The sequence below is a fragment of the Microtus oregoni genome, unplaced genomic scaffold (genome assembly GCF_018167655.1).
Source record: "Microtus oregoni isolate MIOR12 unplaced genomic scaffold, Mior012 000031F_ref0000149, whole genome shotgun sequence".
NCBI lineage: Eukaryota > Metazoa > Chordata > Mammalia > Rodentia > Cricetidae > Microtus > Microtus oregoni.
The window spans coordinates 4916940-4934487 of record NW_024543090.1 but is presented as its reverse complement, the minus strand read 5'-3'; the positions used below and the strand labels follow the sequence as shown (position 1 = coordinate 4934487).

Genomic DNA, 17548 nt, shown 5'->3' with positions numbered 1-17548 from the left:
TTAATTTGTACATTGGTGTATTTTTGTGTGACACGTTCCTCTGAGACTGAAACATTTCCATTCTCCAGGAAGCTCCTTAAACAGGAGGCAAACAACTTGAAATAGTTCAGGAAGACTGTGAAACTGACCAGATTCTAGGCGTTTTCTGCCAGAGTAAGCAATAAAAACTGAGAGTTCCTCTCAGACGAGAGGAGTTGAGGCACAAAGACGACTCTGAGACCGAACCAGCTGCCTGTAAGAGACAGGAACCCGCAGAGTTGTCTGGGAGAGGTTTAGACCAGTGGAGTTGTCCGGGAGAGGTTTAGACCAGTGGAGTTGTCTGGGAGAGGTGTAGACCAGCGGAGGCACCGGAAACGGGCACTTTCCAGCCTATTGAGCTGCCTGCAGGATGTGCTGTGTGCTCCAGGTTTCCGGTTTTGTGAGTTGTCTTTTATGTTGGGTGGGTTTCAGAGATGTCGCTGCCTTTGAGCCATTTTTGCTCCTGTAAGCAGCCTCTCACCAATATTCCTATAATTCCACTAAAACTCCTGGTTCACCAAGTTGGGCTTTGTTGGTATCTGTTCTTTGGTCTGTCATGGATTTCTATCTGGGGTGTATAGCATTTCCCTGGGAAAAGTTTTATCACCCAACATATATTTACCTCACATGGCATCTTTTAATTACATGTTTAATTTCCTGTTCCAGCCCCTTCTCCCCCTTTTTTGAGAGTTTCCCTGTGTAGTCTTGGCTGTCGTAGAACTACCTCTGTAGACCACACTGACCTCAAACTCAGAAGAGATCCATCCACCTGTCTCTGCTTCTTGATTGCTGAATCTACTTATTTTTAATGTATTTGAAAGAGTTGATGGGTGATCTCTCTCTCTCTCTCTCTCTCTCTCTTTCTTTCTCTATGTAGCTCTGGCTGTCCTGGACCAGGCTGGTCTTGAACTCACAAGAGATATGTCTCTTTGTGCCTCCTGAGTGGAGTTGATAGGCTATTAAGATGAAAGATGCAAGCCTTTAATCCCAGCACAATGAAGGGGCAGAAGTAGGCCCTTAGTTGAAGGCCAGCTTGGTACACATAACAAACAGCAGTAAAATAACATCAAAAGTAGAAGCAACTCTAGTGTCCATCCATGGATGGATGAATAAAATGTTCTATATACACACACATGAAATACCGATTAATTTTACAAAGAAAGAAAATCCAGTTGCATGTTATAACATGGGTGAACTTTGACATTATTTTTAAGTCATAAAAAGGCAAATATGAGACCATTTATGAGGTATATTTTGAAGTCAAATTCATAGAACAGAAAATTATTGATGGTTGCTAGAGTCGTGAGTCCTATTTTCAGTTGCAAAAGAGGGCTGTGTTAGGACGGAGGTGTGATTATACAGCATTGGGGATATATTTAATGCCACCAAATAGTAACTTAAAATGGTTAAAATTGTAAGCTTTATATAGTATATAATATCTATCTATATAGACATAGATAAAAAACTGGTTTTCAAGAGGGAAGAGGTTTCAGAAATGAAGGTTTGGACAGGTGGAAGGAAATTGAATGAGGGGGCTCTAAGAAACTATTGACTCTTACATTTCTTTTGTTATTTAATTAGCCCTGTTACACAGAAGGCATAGTTAAGTTTGGCAGAAAATATTTCAGAAATTTCTTATTAGCTAAAAGAATTCAATATGTTAGCAAAGTATTTCTGTCTTGGATCCTGCTTTTTTTTTTCTTCAGTAGACCCAGTATTATGCATAAGATGAAACCAGGAGAGCATGTCAATGGTCAGACATGTGTCTGTGGATGTTCATGTTGCATATATTACTGGTGGGTTGTTACAAACAGTAGGGTTCAGTTAGGATTTCAAGTTTACTATTGGATTAGAAGAGAAAAATGCATGTCCTTGTCCATTTAGTCTGCTACCACAAAATTCTGTAAAGAACAAAGATTTATTGCTCATTGTTTTGTAGGCTGCAAAGTCCTAAGATAAAGGTACAAGCAGATACGGGTTTGTTGAAGGCTTGCTCTCTGCTCCAAAGATAGCTTCTAGCTGTGATCTCACGTGGTAAGGGGCAAAGAAGCTCCCTGAAGAAGCTCTGTTTATGAAAGGGAGCCCTCACGTCCTAATCAGCTACCAACGCCCCTTCTATTGTATTTTTGATTTAGGGTCTCCCTCTGTAGCCCAGGCTTTTCTTGACCTTATGTCAATCCCTCTGCCTCAGCCTACCAGATTCTTGGTGGGTAGGAAGGGTTTTAATAAACAAATTTTGAGAGACTGTAAACATTTAAAACAAAGTACCTGAAATGAGAGCTCTGGGTGTGGTTGTATTACACCTGCAATTCTTTTCTTGGGGCTAATGCAGGAGGATTGCTGTGGGTTTTAGGCTAGCCTCAGCTACAAGCAAAAAGAATCTGAAGCAAATAAGCCTGAGAAATAAAAGTTTAATGGCTTCTCCATCAGGAGCCTTTACTATACTCCTAAGTAATAGTTTTAGGCAGCCCCCACTATCAAAGAGGTTAGTATTTCAAAACCTATTCCTTAGTCTGCTGATAAGAACAAGCGGCAAAAGACATGAATAATATAGCTCCAGAATGCAACATGGTTCCTATTACAGTGAAAAATAATAAGGCACAGTATTGTGTAAAAGCAGTGTTTTGGACTCCATGGTGGTTAGTTGTGTGTACAGCAATTGGTATTAAGTGATTTTTATGTTTGATTTTGGATTTATGGGTAAGAATTACATAGGTATTTTGAAAATTAGGCGTATCATAGGAGAGTTATCATTGATGCTATGATTGGGCAGCCTTACAAAAATGCATAATATATGAGTTTGATATGTCTAGAAAGATTTTTCAGTGTGGTATTGATTCATTAATTTAGCTGGGCATTTGATCCCAGCACCAGGGAACCAGAAGCATGTGAATCTCTCTGAGTTTGTTGCCATCCTGATCGAAATTGGAAACTCCATGCCTGTCACACTGGCACCGTGAGTCTCTGCCTTAAATTGTGGTGAATTGGCACAGCTTTGGAATATAGGACAGGTGCCGGGAACATTTTAAGGAAGCAGATGAACCTCCTTAGGTTTAAATCCTAGAGTTTCAGTTGCAGTATTTTCTACTTACTGAATATCAAGTCTTCATCTGACTGTGAAGTTTGTCTCTGACTTTATACGAGGAACTTGGGAATCTGGTAGGTGGAACACAAGAAACTTTTGGAAGTTTTATTTCAGTTGTGGTGTATTTACTTCTTTTTCTTTACATCATAGTTTTGAGACCTTAAGTCAATTACTTGGTCCCTCTGAGCTTTGGTTTTCTTTCTTGTTTTAAATTTTATTATGTGGGTGCATGCATGGTGTGTGTGTGTTTGTGTGCATGCATGTGTGCATGTGTGCGTGCTCTCATGCATACCATGACTCTCTTGGGGTTCAGAAGGCAATTTTGTGGAGCTAGTTATCTCCATATAGCTCGGGTAAGTTCTGGGGATTGAGCTAAGGTTGCTAGCCTTGTGCAGCAAATGCCTTTACTCACTGGTATTTAATGATCTTAACAGCAAATTGGAAAGATATCAAGATCACTAAGCCAAATATTATAAAACATTATTAAACATTTGCATAATTATTCTCCCATAGGTAGCTCTTTCTAAAATTCTTTTAGCTTTGTTATCTTTAATATTGTGGCTATTGCATACTGTGATGTAATCCATTATTTCTGAGATAAACAATTGATAGTTATGATACGTTGAAATAGGAGGTGACACAGTTAATACAGTCCAGAGAAAATTGGGTTGAATAAAGTTAATTTTTGTGTAGCATATGTACATATGCATGTATGGGTGTGTACTCGTGATGGTGTGTATGTGTAGGTGAGAGGAGGGTGTAAGTGTCTTCTTACTCCTTGACACAGGGTCTCATTAAATGCTTGGGGCTTGCAGAGTCAGCTAGATTGGCTGGCCAGCAAGTCCCAGCCATTCTATCTCTCCGTTAGCTTTTTACATGAGTGTTTGGATTGATCTCATGTTCTCATGCTTGTGCTCAAATAAATGGTCTTACTCAATGAGTCATCTCTTTAGAAGTTAATAGAACCACCCAAAATTTATTGAACATGAATTTTACATTCTAGACAGTTTGATTCAGATCTAGTGTGGAAGACATGTGTATACTGACAGTTACAGTACAATGAGTATAAAGGAGAAGAGTGTGTGGGGGCTGTTCTGAATCTCTGAATGCCTAGCTCTTCTTGGAAGGTTTGTGGTACACAAGCAGGATAGTACTGAATTATTTTGGTCAGATCCTAAAGGAGTTTGCAGTGTGCTCAGGGGTAGATACAAAGAAGGATATAACTAAAGAGAACAAGTGGGACTTTGTGTGCAAGGAAAGAACACGGATATTAAAGTTTTGTCAGATGGTAATTTTCACTTGTTTTACATGTTGTTGTGTGATAGACTAAATAGTTGGGGTAGGTTAAATAGTTTTAATTAATGTGTTTTAAGCTGTGGTACTGAGGATTTGTTGTGTGTGTGTCTTAAGTTTGTATACATGGATTAGCAGTTGCTGGATTGTATATTACATAAATTCTCAGGTTATAAGGGAGAAAGTCAGCTGTGCCAGTAACATGTTAAATCCCCTTTTGTATCTGTGTTGTACTGGAGACAGATACTATTTACAGAGTCATTGTGCACTCCATGACTGTTAGATAAGGTCAGACCAAAATCCATAGAAATCCAGGTAGTATCTGGGAATTTAGGCAACATGAAAGAAACTGGATAGAAAGCCATTAAGTTGTCTTTGTAGTGCAATGAATGCTCTTTAAGATGAAAGGCTATTGTATTTGGCAAGTAGAATATAGGGTCAGAGCTGTTTATGAAAAGGATGGCCCTTTTAATCCTTGTATGTATGTATATACTAAAGCACACATAGTCGTTTCTACCTGATTGTAAACTGTGTTGGCCGGTTAATTGAGTGTGTGAAGTGTATGCATGTGTAAGAGTGAGCATGTAGAGTCCAGAGGCTATGTCAGGTATCTCCTGCCACCCTCTACCTGTTCCTTTGAGTGAGCATGAAGAGTCCAGAGGCTATGTCAGGTATCTCCTGCCACCCTCTACCTGTTCCTTTGAGGCTAGCCCTGGAGCTCCCAGTTTTTAGCAAGACTGGATGCCGGCAAGCCCCACGTCCTCGTGTCTCTGTTCTCAATACTGGAATTATGGCCATGCATGGGACCACACCCAACTTTCCATGGGTACGGACAGGGCTCTGAACTCCGGTCCTCATTCTTTGCAGCAAGTGCTCCTAACCCTGAACTGCCTCCTAGCTGATGGCTCATAAGTCATATTTTGTTGAGAGAGTATTTTGTTTTTGCCACACCTGCACCACTTGTTTAAGGGATTGTACTATTTCTTTTGTGAGGAAATGGTTGGCGCAGTGTCTACTGTGTATGTTGGTCAGCATAGCTGTTCAGAAAGTATTTCCCCCACTAGCTGAGGTCTTGAGAACTAATGTGGAGATACCGAAGATCTTATCTCCTCCCAAGGGAAAAATCTTAATGAAATTTTAAATTACTATTATTTTAGCAATTATGAATTTGATCCTAAAAGTTTTTTTTTTTACAGCTTAAAGTTGAGGAAAACCTATTTTTTTGATTAACATTTTCTTCTTCTTTCTGCAGGTATGGCCTCACAAGTCTTGGTCTACCCACCATATGTTTATCAAACTCAGTCAAGTGCCTTTTGTAGTGTGAAGAAACTCAAAGTAGAGCCAAGCAGTTGTGTTTTCCAGGAGAGAAATTATCCACAGACCTATGTGAATGGTAGAAACTTTGGAAACTCTCATCCTTCCACGAAGGGTAGTGCTTTTCAGACAAAGATACCATTTACTAAACCTCGAGGACACAGCTTTTCATTGCAGGCAGGAGCCGTTGTTGTCAAAGACACTGCCGGTGCTACAAAGGTCATAGCTCAAGCGCAGCAAGCTGGAGTGGAGACACCTCGGACCGTGGTCTGGAGAAACAGGTTACATTTCCTAGAAGGTCCCCAGCGATGTGGATTGAAGCGCAAGAGTGAGGAGTTGGATAATCACAGCGGCGCAATGCAGATTGTCGATGAGCTGTCCATACTTCCTGCAATGTTGCAAACCAACATGGGAAATCCAGTGACAGTTGTGACGACGACTACAGGATCGAAACAGAACTGTACCAGCGGAGAAGGCGATTATCAGTTAGTACAGCATGAAGTCTTATGCTCCATGAAGAACACATATGAAGTCCTTGATTTTCTTGGTCGTGGCACTTTTGGCCAGGTTGTTAAATGCTGGAAGAGAGGGACAAATGAAATTGTAGCAATCAAAATTTTGAAGAACCACCCTTCTTACGCACGCCAAGGGCAGATAGAAGTGAGCATATTAGCAAGACTCAGTACTGAGAATGCTGATGAGTACAACTTTGTGCGGGCCTACGAGTGCTTCCAGCACCGCAACCATACCTGCCTGGTCTTTGAGATGCTGGAACAAAATCTGTACGACTTTCTGAAGCAGAATAAATTCAGTCCCCTACCCCTGAAGGTGATCCGACCTGTTCTTCAGCAAGTGGCCACTGCACTGAAGAAGTTAAAAAGTCTTGGTTTAATTCATGCTGACCTCAAACCAGAGAATATTATGTTGGTGGATCCTGTTCGACAGCCATACAGGGTTAAAGTGATAGACTTTGGGTCGGCCAGCCATGTATCAAAGACTGTTTGTTCAACGTATCTACAATCTCGGTACTACAGGTAGGCAACAACTGCTTTTTAACTGTTTAACAATTGCTGAGTTTCTGCTAAGTGACATTTGATAGGAGTATGTGATGAGAGACTGCTTTGGTTAAATAAGGAAATCAGTAAGGTCTATTTAGGTTTGAAGTTTTAAAAAGATGTGAAAAACCCAGGTATAAAATTGCTTCAGGGACAATAGAAATCTACTAGTTCCATGCTATAGACATCTGGTTATTGTTTTATTATTAATAGAAGATAGGAAAGAATGCCATACAAATAAGATTATAATTGCAAGTCTTTAAATGTTTAAAAATGTTGTTTGAAAGTAGTTTTGTAGTTTTTGTATATTCTTGGAGCATTTCAGTGATTGAGAAAAGTGATTTCTTTACATTTTTAGTTGTGTGTGCACATGCTGTGGTGCATATGTAAAGTCTAAGGACAACTGTGGGACTCTGGTCTTTTCTGTCTACCATGTGGGTCCCTGAGATTGAACCCAGGTCATCAGACTTGTTGACAAATGCCTTTGCCTGCTGAGCCATTGCTAGTCCTGGAGAAGTAATTTAATAAAGACATTATAGAAATTAGGAGGTCAGGCCATTTTTCTGTCTAATGATTAAGATTCACATGTATTTACATAGCTGCCATGAGTTTTTTCTATGTCTGTGCTATGAGTAATGTTACCTTAGTGTTAGTGCTGTTTGTGGAAGAAACTGAAGACAAAAATAATTTCCATGCAGCTATTGACAGAGATCTACAATGTCAAGATTAGTGTAATGCTAGCCTGAAGTACTGTAGTCTCAGGCTAGCTCATGCTGAATAAGGTTCAAAACAGCAAAAGTTTCATTGTGAATATGAAAATGCCTTTGAATTCATCATTTGAGTTCCCAGTTCATAAACTGGGGAGTAAGTTACATTTCAGCATGAATGCTGAGATATTTCTTTGTCCTCTATAACGCCATGATTGCTGACACAGTGGGAGCAAACACAGGGGCGGTACTGGCAGCAGGGGTGGTCGTTCGTCAGTTACTGAATAGGAATAGATGGAGATGCAGTTTATGGCCAGAGGTTGCTATGTCATGTGGGTTATAAACTTTGACCCAACAAGGGGGTAGTTGTTTTGGTATCTCATCTGCCTTTGTACTACTTCTGATTTTCCTGATTAGTCTTCTGTAATACCTTGCACAAATAAGAAGAAGTAAGCTGGTCATCTACAAATATCAACTCTGTGTGCCTTGTTATTAGTAAGTTATCAGAAGGGATGCCATGATCACGTAATTTAGTTATAATTAAATGTACTGATATAAGTATTAGGAATTAGAAATGTAGTCTGATTGATCCTTAGTATATTTTAGATGGCATTATTTCTAGTATTATAGTTCGGAATACCACTCTTAAAACTGTTTAGATGTTAGATTTGGAGGTACATATTTTTAATCCAGTAATGGGGAGGCAGAGGCAGGAGGGTCTCTCTGAGCTGGAGACCAGCCTGGGCTACACAGTGAGACTGTGTCTCAGAACACACACACACACACACACACACACACACACACACACACACTAAAAAACACTTTTTCAGTAACCAGTGCGTAATTTGCTGTTGCAGCAGGGTGGCAGACCTTACTTATTTTCACATGATTAGATTTACTTGATCCTCTGTCCTCCTAAACCCTCTTTTTTTTCTTTTTCCTAGTTTATTGAAATGTAAGATTCAATTTTAGCTGACTTTTTTTCCCCCAGGAAAAATGATTTTGAAATCTTACTCAATTGCATGAAAAGAATCGTGCTTCTTCCTCCTCGTATCCTTTGTACGTCATAGACTGCGTTCCGAGCTTTGCCTGGCCAGCTAGTGCATGATATAAACTCAGTTCCAGCTGCCTGGGCCCTATTATTAGTTCACTTGTTAGAAATGACTTCATTCTGTTTGGGTCCTGCGTTATTTCCATGTCAGACTCTGTGCTGTGTGATGTCTAGCCTCCTTTTCATGACTGAAGTGTTTAGGAGGAGAACACACAACAGCAGAAACATTAAACCATTTTTTTTTATACTTGAGAATTTCTGTTGGTTTATTAAAAGTTTCAAAAGAGTAAAGAAACTCCTTTGAAAATCAATCTAAAAATGCTAAATGTTTTATGATCCTGTTTTCTAGCATTAGGCCTTTCCATAAATATTAGCCTGTGTGTTAAGAATGGAATAAAATTATGAATAATAGCTAAGTATAATTTCCATTCTGTTTATTTACAAATTTTGGGTTATTTACCTGGCTTCCAGAAGCTGCACAGAACTAAGATTAGTCACAGGTTCTGTGTTTAGAATTTAAAAAAATAGGAAATTTGTATTCACTAAACAAAAGCTGACGCCTATGTTTTGGATGATTCTGCATTGATAAAAAACTGAAAATAGACTTGGTGACAGTTAGATTTAAGAGGTAGAATAATTAGTAAATATTATAATAATGATTAGTAGATAGATTAGCATAAATATAATATAGTTCTTAATTAGGTACTGTCCTAATGTCTGGTATATTTTTGCATGAAAATGGCAGCTAGCTATTACTTTATTTCAAAAGTTGCACATCATTTGATCCCTGCTGTTTCTGTCTTAGCTTATGACAAGGTCACTTAGATACTGTGTGATTAACAAATGGAAGCATAATGAGTATTTTAAGGTAGGGACACTATAGGTGCATCCTAGTTTCTAAGGTAAATGATTACATCTAGACACAGATTCATGTGGTACCCGTTTGAACTGTGCAACACGAATGTAGTAGGGATATCTTAAAATAGACAGGCGTAGTGACCAGACGTTGTTGACTACTATAGATGGTGAGGCTGTCTAGCTCCTGCAGTGATGGAAGCCAGAAGTACATGCTAAGGGCATTGATTTGCTCAAGGTCAGCATGTTCTAAATTCAGCTGCCTGAGCGTGGTTTCTGTCAAGAACACGTAGGGCTTTTGAATGTGGAAAGGTTTAGCAGCAGAAGGTGCTGTATTTATGAGGTGTGGTGGCAATATTCAGGTCATGAAGTTCTTTTTTTTTCCCTTTTTTTAAATATAGAATTTTAGCCTGTGGGTCTCAGCTATTTCAGAGCAGAGACAGGAAAGTGGGCTATAAAGTAACCTGCTTAACAGGTTATATGCTATTATATATATGTATATATATATATATATACACATATATTATATACACATATATTTTACTGTATTACTAATTGGTGGTAATTGCTATTGAAGTAAAGCCTGCTTTGTAGGAATGAGGGTATAACTCAGTGAGGCCTCTCACCTTGTTGTGGTTCTATCCCCAACTTGGGGTAGGTTGGGAGGCTTGTCGTTATTCTTGACATAGTACAGAAAGATAGAATGATGAAAATTAGATATCAATTCTTCTTTAGGGCATACCTACATCTCATTTCTTCTTGGACCAAGAAGTATCGAAGGTAAAATTCCTATATCAAAATTAAGTCATATACAAAGAACCATAATGATTGATACTTTATTATATAGGTTACCTTATTTAGTATCTATCTATCTATCTATCTATCTATCTATCTATCTATCTATCATCTATCTATCTGCAGGCCTGGGTATTCTCTATGTAGACTAGGCTGGCCTTATAAGCTTATGACTGTCCTCTGCCTCCTGAGAGCTGAGTGCTTGCTTTAGAGTAGCTACTGCTAAACTGTCTCATTTTTGTTTTCAAAGCAATTTTAACTCTGCTTTGTTTCTCCCCTTCCCCTCTCTCTGTCTCTCTCTGGAATATTGGAGAGTGGGAGGATAAAGTCTTCCTATATAAGCCTAGGATGGCCGGGAACTTAATCTGTAGCCCAGACTGGCTTGAGCTTAAGTCATTTAAAGCATACAACTCTAACACTTTGATTATAGTCATGACTCTACACTGGTGAATCAATCCTCCAAAGAACACTCCCTCAGCCATTTTCTCCAATCTTCTCATCTCCCTGCCCCATCGACCTCCAATCAAGGTTCATCATATTGTAGCGTGGATGAGTAGCAAGTATCAGCAGTTTATTTCTTTTTATTGAGTTTTAGAGATACAACATCATATGTTTGTGATCATGAATGGTTGGAAATCTAAAAAGGTATGTTACCAGTGAAAATAATATAGGAATAGAAATTGTAACATTGTCAATGATTAGGACTGTTTCCCAAACTACCTAGTGCCTGTAGAGTGGGATGCCTTGGTGCGTTGGACTAGCACAAAAACAACCCCAGCCTGAATTGTAAAGTACAAGAGCTTAATAGAAAGGGTGGTTTTTTCTTTTATATTTTTTCATTTTTTTTAGTTTGAAATAGTTTTAGACATATAAAATACTACCATTTTACCTCCTTAGTTTTCCCACACATTTTTCTGTACACAGACACACACACATGCACGCTCACATGTGTGCACACACACAGAGTTTCAGATAACAAAGCCCCTTTACCTCTAAATAGTTCTGTGTATATTTCCTAGATACAAGGACATTTTTGGGCCAGCAGGATGGTTCAGTGGGTACTTGAGCCTGGCTTGGGTTACTGAGCCCATTTAAAAGCTGAAGAAGACTCCTGAAAGTTGTCGGTTGTCCTGAATGCTGGGATTAAAGGCATAGATAACCACTGTCTGCTCAATTTCTTTATTTTATTTGAGAATGGTTATTTAGCAAAAAGATCTGTATGTAAGTGTACTTATTGATATGAGAGTATCAGTGCTTTCTCATGCCCTTTTCATGGTAAAACTAGAAAATATGTGGTGTGTGTTTATGCTCTACATTTCTACAGGTCTGTATAATAAAGACATGGATACATGCTGGTACATCTGGTTCTGACACATTGAGTTTCTCTCTCTCTCTCTCTCTCTCTCTCTCTCAGACACACACACACACACACACACACACACACACACACACACAGTCTCTCTATGTAACCCTGGCTGTTTCCTGTTTCTCACTCTGTACACTAGGCTGGTCTTAAATGCACAGAGATCTGCCTGTCTCTGCCTCTAGAATGCTGGGATTAAAGGCATGCGCTACTATACCCAGCTGTGGTTGCTATTTTAAAGCATTAGTGTTATAATCCGAATATATAAAGTTTTTTATCACAGCTTTCCTACCCAGCTACTGGGAGCTATCTTAATGGCTTTGAACAGTCGTATATAGCCCAGGCTGATTTTTACCTTACTGTGTAACTGAAGCTTGAACTCTTGATTCACCTACCTCCATCTCTTGAGTACTGAGATTGGAGTCATGCTCATTTCCTATGCTCAGCAAATTTTAGACCTTCTGAATGATAATATATGTTTTGAAGTTGGGGGCAGTGCTTAGTAGGTGAGGATTGTGTTGATGTAGTAGCCTAGGCATCTTTCTGTACCTTTACCATCTTGTTGGCCTCGGATGTGATATTTCTAAAAAACTACAGTTTGGAATTATTTTTAATTACTTAATCCTTTTCTATATATGTTCTGCCTTGGACACACTTGGTCAGTATTGTTCCTTTGTGTTAGGAAAACAGGAAGACTACATTTGTAAACTCTATTGCCCTCTTGAACTGACACTTTAAATTTTGATGTACTTACTTCATTCATTCATTTATTTATTTTTGTTTCCCTGTGTATTCCTGGCTGTTCTGGAACTCCTATCTGTAGACCAGGCTGGCCTTGAATTCAGAGATCCGCCAGCCTCTGCATCCAGAGTGCTGGGATTAAAGGCATGGATCACCTGGCATACAGCTTTGTTTTTTTAAACAGAGCTTATGGGGATTTCTCTTTTAGATTTTTATTTATTTTACTTTACATGTATGGGCAGTTTGCCTGCACACATATATGTGTACTACGTGTGTGTCTGTTGGATGACCTGGAACTGGTGTTGTGTGCTACCATGTAGGTGATGGGAATTGAACTGATGTTCTTTGCCAGAACAAGTGCTCTTAACCACTGAGCCATCTCTCCAGCCCTTTTGTGCTAACATTTTAATATTAGTATTCACTTTTTAAAATATAATTATTTTTTTTATTACTTGTTCTTGCTATGTAGCCAAGGCTGGCCTTGAACTCTCAGTAATTTTTCTGCCTCAGCACCCTAGTACTATGATTACAAACATGTTTTGCCATGCTCCGTACAAAAATTATGATTGATTTCTATTATTATTTATTACATTCATTTTTTTGTTGGCGGTCGGGTTGTGGCACAGTGTGAGTGGAGGTCAGGAGATAACTTAGAGGGTTGGTTCTTCCCATGTTGGTCTTGGGAACTGTAAGCCTTGGTGGCAGGTGCCTTTACCCACTGAGCCATCTCAGGAGCCCAAAAAAGAATTTTATTCTGAAAAATATTTCTCTTTTTTTTTTTTTGGACAAGTATGTATTTGCCATCCAACCCTCTTCAAGCATATAGTTCACAGTATTCAGTATGTTCATATTGTTCGCTAGAGAATTTCATCTTACGCATCCCAAATGTGTTCTTTAAACAAGACCCTGTAACCCCGGTTCCCAGTACCACTGTTCTTTCTCATTCTGTCACCTGGACTCCTGGAAAGCTCATCTCTGCAGCCGCTGTGAGTGGTATCAGTGCTGCTAGGACTGCGGTGGTGCAGCTGTCTCTCAAGATTCCCCCTTCAGTTGCTCGGTTCATGCTGTGATTCTATTTTAATTTTTTTTTTTTTTTGAGATAGGCTTTCTCTGGGTATCTCTGGCTGTCCTGGAACTCACTCTGTAGACCAGTTGGCCTCTGTCTACCTGAGTGCTGGGATTGAAGGTGCACCACAACTGCCCAGCTTTATTTTAAATTTTTTAAAAATGACTTATTTATATTTATTTAATGAGCATTGGTATTTCTCCCACATTTATGTCTGTGTGAGGGTGTCGAATACCCAGTGAACAGATTCAGTGTGTATATATTTATTTTTCTTAAAATATTGAATTGTTAGAACCTGGTACATTATTTTTACCTTGCTTAGAGCACTGTTCTTGGGGTCTGTACTGTGGAAAATATTTTAGACAGTATCTATTTTGGTATTGTATGTAACGGACTAAACGCCATCGAAAGAAGAATGAATTGGCCATGTCCTAAATGCTGTTCATTTGAAAAGAGCATTGTGATTAATGTTGCAGTTAGTGTTTGCTATTTCCAGAGATGAGACAAAAATGATATCCTTCCCATGTAATCTTGCCCCCTCATTGTTGTTTTATAATTCACAATGAACTCCTGTATGATGATTCCTGAATTACTTTTATATAATGGTAGTCTTGTGCATAAAAAAGGCTATCAGTGACCAGACGTAAAATGAATAAATAATGATAGAATTGGTGCAGAACAAGGACACTGGAACTCTGAATTTTAATTTCTGTCATCGACTGATGTACTTTATGAATGAGGAAGCTACTTAATATTAGCTTCTACATAGACAGGTAAAGGAACTGCTACTGCCCTTGTGTTTTATAGGTGTGTATTAGTGTACAAAGCTCTAATGTGTAAACGCACACTAGTACTACTGTCTAGACATATGACAAAATCAGTTTTTAAAGCTTCATCACAGTTGAGTTTAATTCTGCACATGGTAGCTATAAATATAGAATAAATGTAATGCCATGTAAGCTAGACTGATTAGTCACGTCCTCTCAGGCTTGGAAGGCTGTATGCTAAACCTGTTAGTACCTATTATAGTTACTCATAGGTTAAAGAAGACTTATGATGGCCTTTTATTCTAGTCAGTAGAAGCTTTTGATTTGAAAGGCTGTCAGTATTTCCCTTGGACTGTCTAGCTCTGCTGATGTATATTGGCAGTGGACTGTAGTGAGGACATGGGTTAGATGTCAGCTTCTGTACACATGAGCACAGATGCCTATTTATTTCTGTGTCTTCAGCATCCTCCTCTGGCTGGAACTTAGTGCCCTGACTGTTATTAACAACAAGTGTGTTACTGTGGAAGAGTGCCCGTTGTGTGCTGGTGAATAATTCAGGTATCAGCTGTGAGGTGAGATTCTGTTACTTAGGAAACAGACTCCAGTATGTGCTGAGCTTTGACATTAAATAGAAAAAAATGTTGCTTTTGTGAGAAAGCGCAGAACTATAAAAATTGTATTTATTTATCTGAAGTTAAAATAATTTCACTTAATATTTTTAAATTATGAAAGTTTTTGCTTGCTGGGTTTTTTTTGTTTGTTTGTTGTTTTGTTTTGCTTTTTGAGACAGGGTTTCTTTGAGTAGCCCTGGCTGTCCTGGAACTCACTTGGTAGAGCAACCTGGCCTTGAACTCTGAAAGTTTTTAAAAAGGATTTTATTTTTATTTTACTTTTCTTCTGTATCTGTGTTGGAGTATGTGCATGTGAATGCAGGTGCTTGCATAGGCCAGAGGTGTCAGAGGTGGGAACTAGTGCTGAGGTAGCTGTGAGCTAGCTAGCTAGCGTGGGAGTCGGGGACTGAACTCAGGTCCTCTGCAAGAGCAGGAGGCGCTCTGCGCTGCTAAGCCATCTCTAGCCACATGCTAGTTTTTAAACGCTAGTAAGAATGTAGGAAATAGGAATATTTTTATCCCTTTACCTTGCGATTTTATTTTATACTTTTATAGAACATGTTTACCTTTTATTTAAAACAATCCTATTACACGGATATAATCTTCAGATAATGTCAGACGGATCCTGTGACCCTGCATTCTTACAGGGATACTTTCACATTCTAATGGGGAAGATTGTTAGTGCAGTGCATATGTACATTTTGCTCCTTCCTAAATATTAAGCTGTTCAGTGAGTTTAATTATAAAATGAAAATGGCATTTTAGGATTAGGATTAGGATTAGTTTACTTAGTTCATAAGGTGCTTGCCTCACATGCAGGAGGCCTTGAGTTTGGTCTCCAGCATTGTATGTATTGGGTGTAATTGGCTTCTGTAATCTTAGCAGCCAGGAGGTGGAGGCAGGAGGACCAGAAATTCCACATCATCCAGCTGCATACTGAGCTCTAGGATGCACCAGAACCCTTAGCTCCTTCTCTTCTCTTCCTTGCCTAGAAGTCTTTTTTAGAAAGGAGGTAACTTCTAATTTTCATAAGAGTGGATTCAGTAGACAGACTCTACTGAATTTTTGAAATGTTTTAGTCACTTTTGCAGCATTAAAAATGTAGATCCGATTTCTGTGTCATGTATTATTATATTAGTAGGTACTTTTTGAAATGCAGGGAACACGTGTATAAAATGAAATAATGAAATTTACTGACTGCTTTGTCCTCATCACTGTGCTGGAGTTTCCACAGTTTCCCCTGGTCTTAGCTATAAAAATAGTAAGAATGTCTGCATTTTATGACTAGGAAGTTGAGATTCAGATGTGTTGAACAACAGTCTGACTCAAGCCTCCAAACGACAGAGCTGCGGTTTGAGCTCAGTTGTTCCTTTTCGTGTCCCACTCCTCTTCAAGGAGCTCGCCTTTTTTCCTGCAGCTCCTCTACTGGAGGATATGGATGTGACCAAATACAGTGGCCTCCTCTTTGGCTCTCTAAGCCCCTCTGACTGCTCAGCTGCTGTTGACTGTTGCGTCTTCCTGAGACTTTGTACTTCCTGATGTCATGCCTTTAGGTTTGTCTTTTCACTTCTCTGACAAGCTTTCTTGTTCCTTCCCTCCCCTCTTCTATGACTTCATGACGATCTTGTCTTCCCTAGGACTTTTTTAAAAATAATACTTTTGAGATTATAATTACATCATTCTCTCTTTCCTCCCTTCAAACCCTCCCACATATCCTTCCTTGTTCTCTTTTAAATTCATGGCCTCCTTTTCATTGATTGTTGTTACTTGCATATATATGTATTTATATACACATATATTTCTGAATATAACCTGCTTTGTCTATGTAATGTTTTTTTGTATGTATGTTTTCAATGCTAACCCTTTGGTATAGGATAACCATTGCTGTGTTCTTCCCTGGGAAGACTGCTCTCAGCATTCTTAGTTGTTTGTAGTTCTTTTTGGGTAGGGTCCTGACCTTTTCATCTCCCCCCCGCCCCAACCACTTTGGCATGTCTGTTGTTGTCCTTGTGCAGCTTCATGTTAATAATAGCTTCTGATGTCACTTAGAAGACACAGTCTCACACACAGCAAACTCCCTGGTTCTCTGGCTCTCAAAATCTTTCCATGTCTCCTTCGGCAATGTTCCCTGAGCTTTAGGTTTGGGAGTTGCTTGTAGACGTGTCAGTTGGGACTGGGCTCCGCAACCCAACCTTTTGTTTGGTTGTGACTTTCTGTAATGGTCTCTGTTGCAAAGAGAAGTTTCCATGATGAGGTGTGAGGATTACACTTACCTGTGGACATAAGGACAAATATTTAGAAAGCAGTTAGGGATTATGCTGACTTAGTACAGTGGTGGTTGTAGGTTCTCCTCAAAGGTCTATACCTCCACTAGGCCTGGGTCATTAACTAGGTTTTTAGTAGGTTTTTAGTACCAGGTATGACTGTTCCTCTTTTAAATCTGATTAGAGCTGTTGGTTACTTCTAAACGTGTGCAAGCCACTTCTTCACCTTTAGGGTTGTTGTGCCGTGATGTCACTGTGTGAATTATGGGTGCCATAGCCATGTAGGACTGACTGTTGGTTGCTTTCCTCCTTTGGAAGATCCATGTCTTTAAGTGGGAGACTCTTTTCTAACTGTGTCTCCCTTTCTGACTGTTGTTGAATAATCTTAGAAAGGTGTCACCGTCCTCAGGTACAATCAGTGTTAGCATCTTTTCGTCCTCCCCTATCACAGGTCAGCACTAAGGAACCATTTTCTGGGTTATTCAGTGTTAAAAGCAGCTCTTTGGTGTCACTTTCCCCTACTGTGTTTGTAATCATCAAGTGAGCAGATCCTATTAATTTAA

General features: G+C 39.2%; 1 protein-coding gene across 6 annotated transcripts in view; it reads left to right on the top strand.

The window, feature by feature from the left end:
* Hipk3 (homeodomain interacting protein kinase 3) overlaps nt 1-17548 on the top strand; it is an 87367-nt gene that overhangs the window by 21983 nt on the left and 47836 nt on the right. For all 6 annotated transcript variants that reach the window (XM_041678755.1, XM_041678752.1, XM_041678753.1 and 3 more), the window contains one exon: nt 5649-6744. In XM_041678755.1, coding sequence (XP_041534689.1) covers nt 5651-6744 — 1094 coding nt within the window. In that variant the 5' untranslated portion in view covers nt 5649-5650. The remainder of the gene's footprint in view (nt 1-5648; nt 6745-17548) is intronic.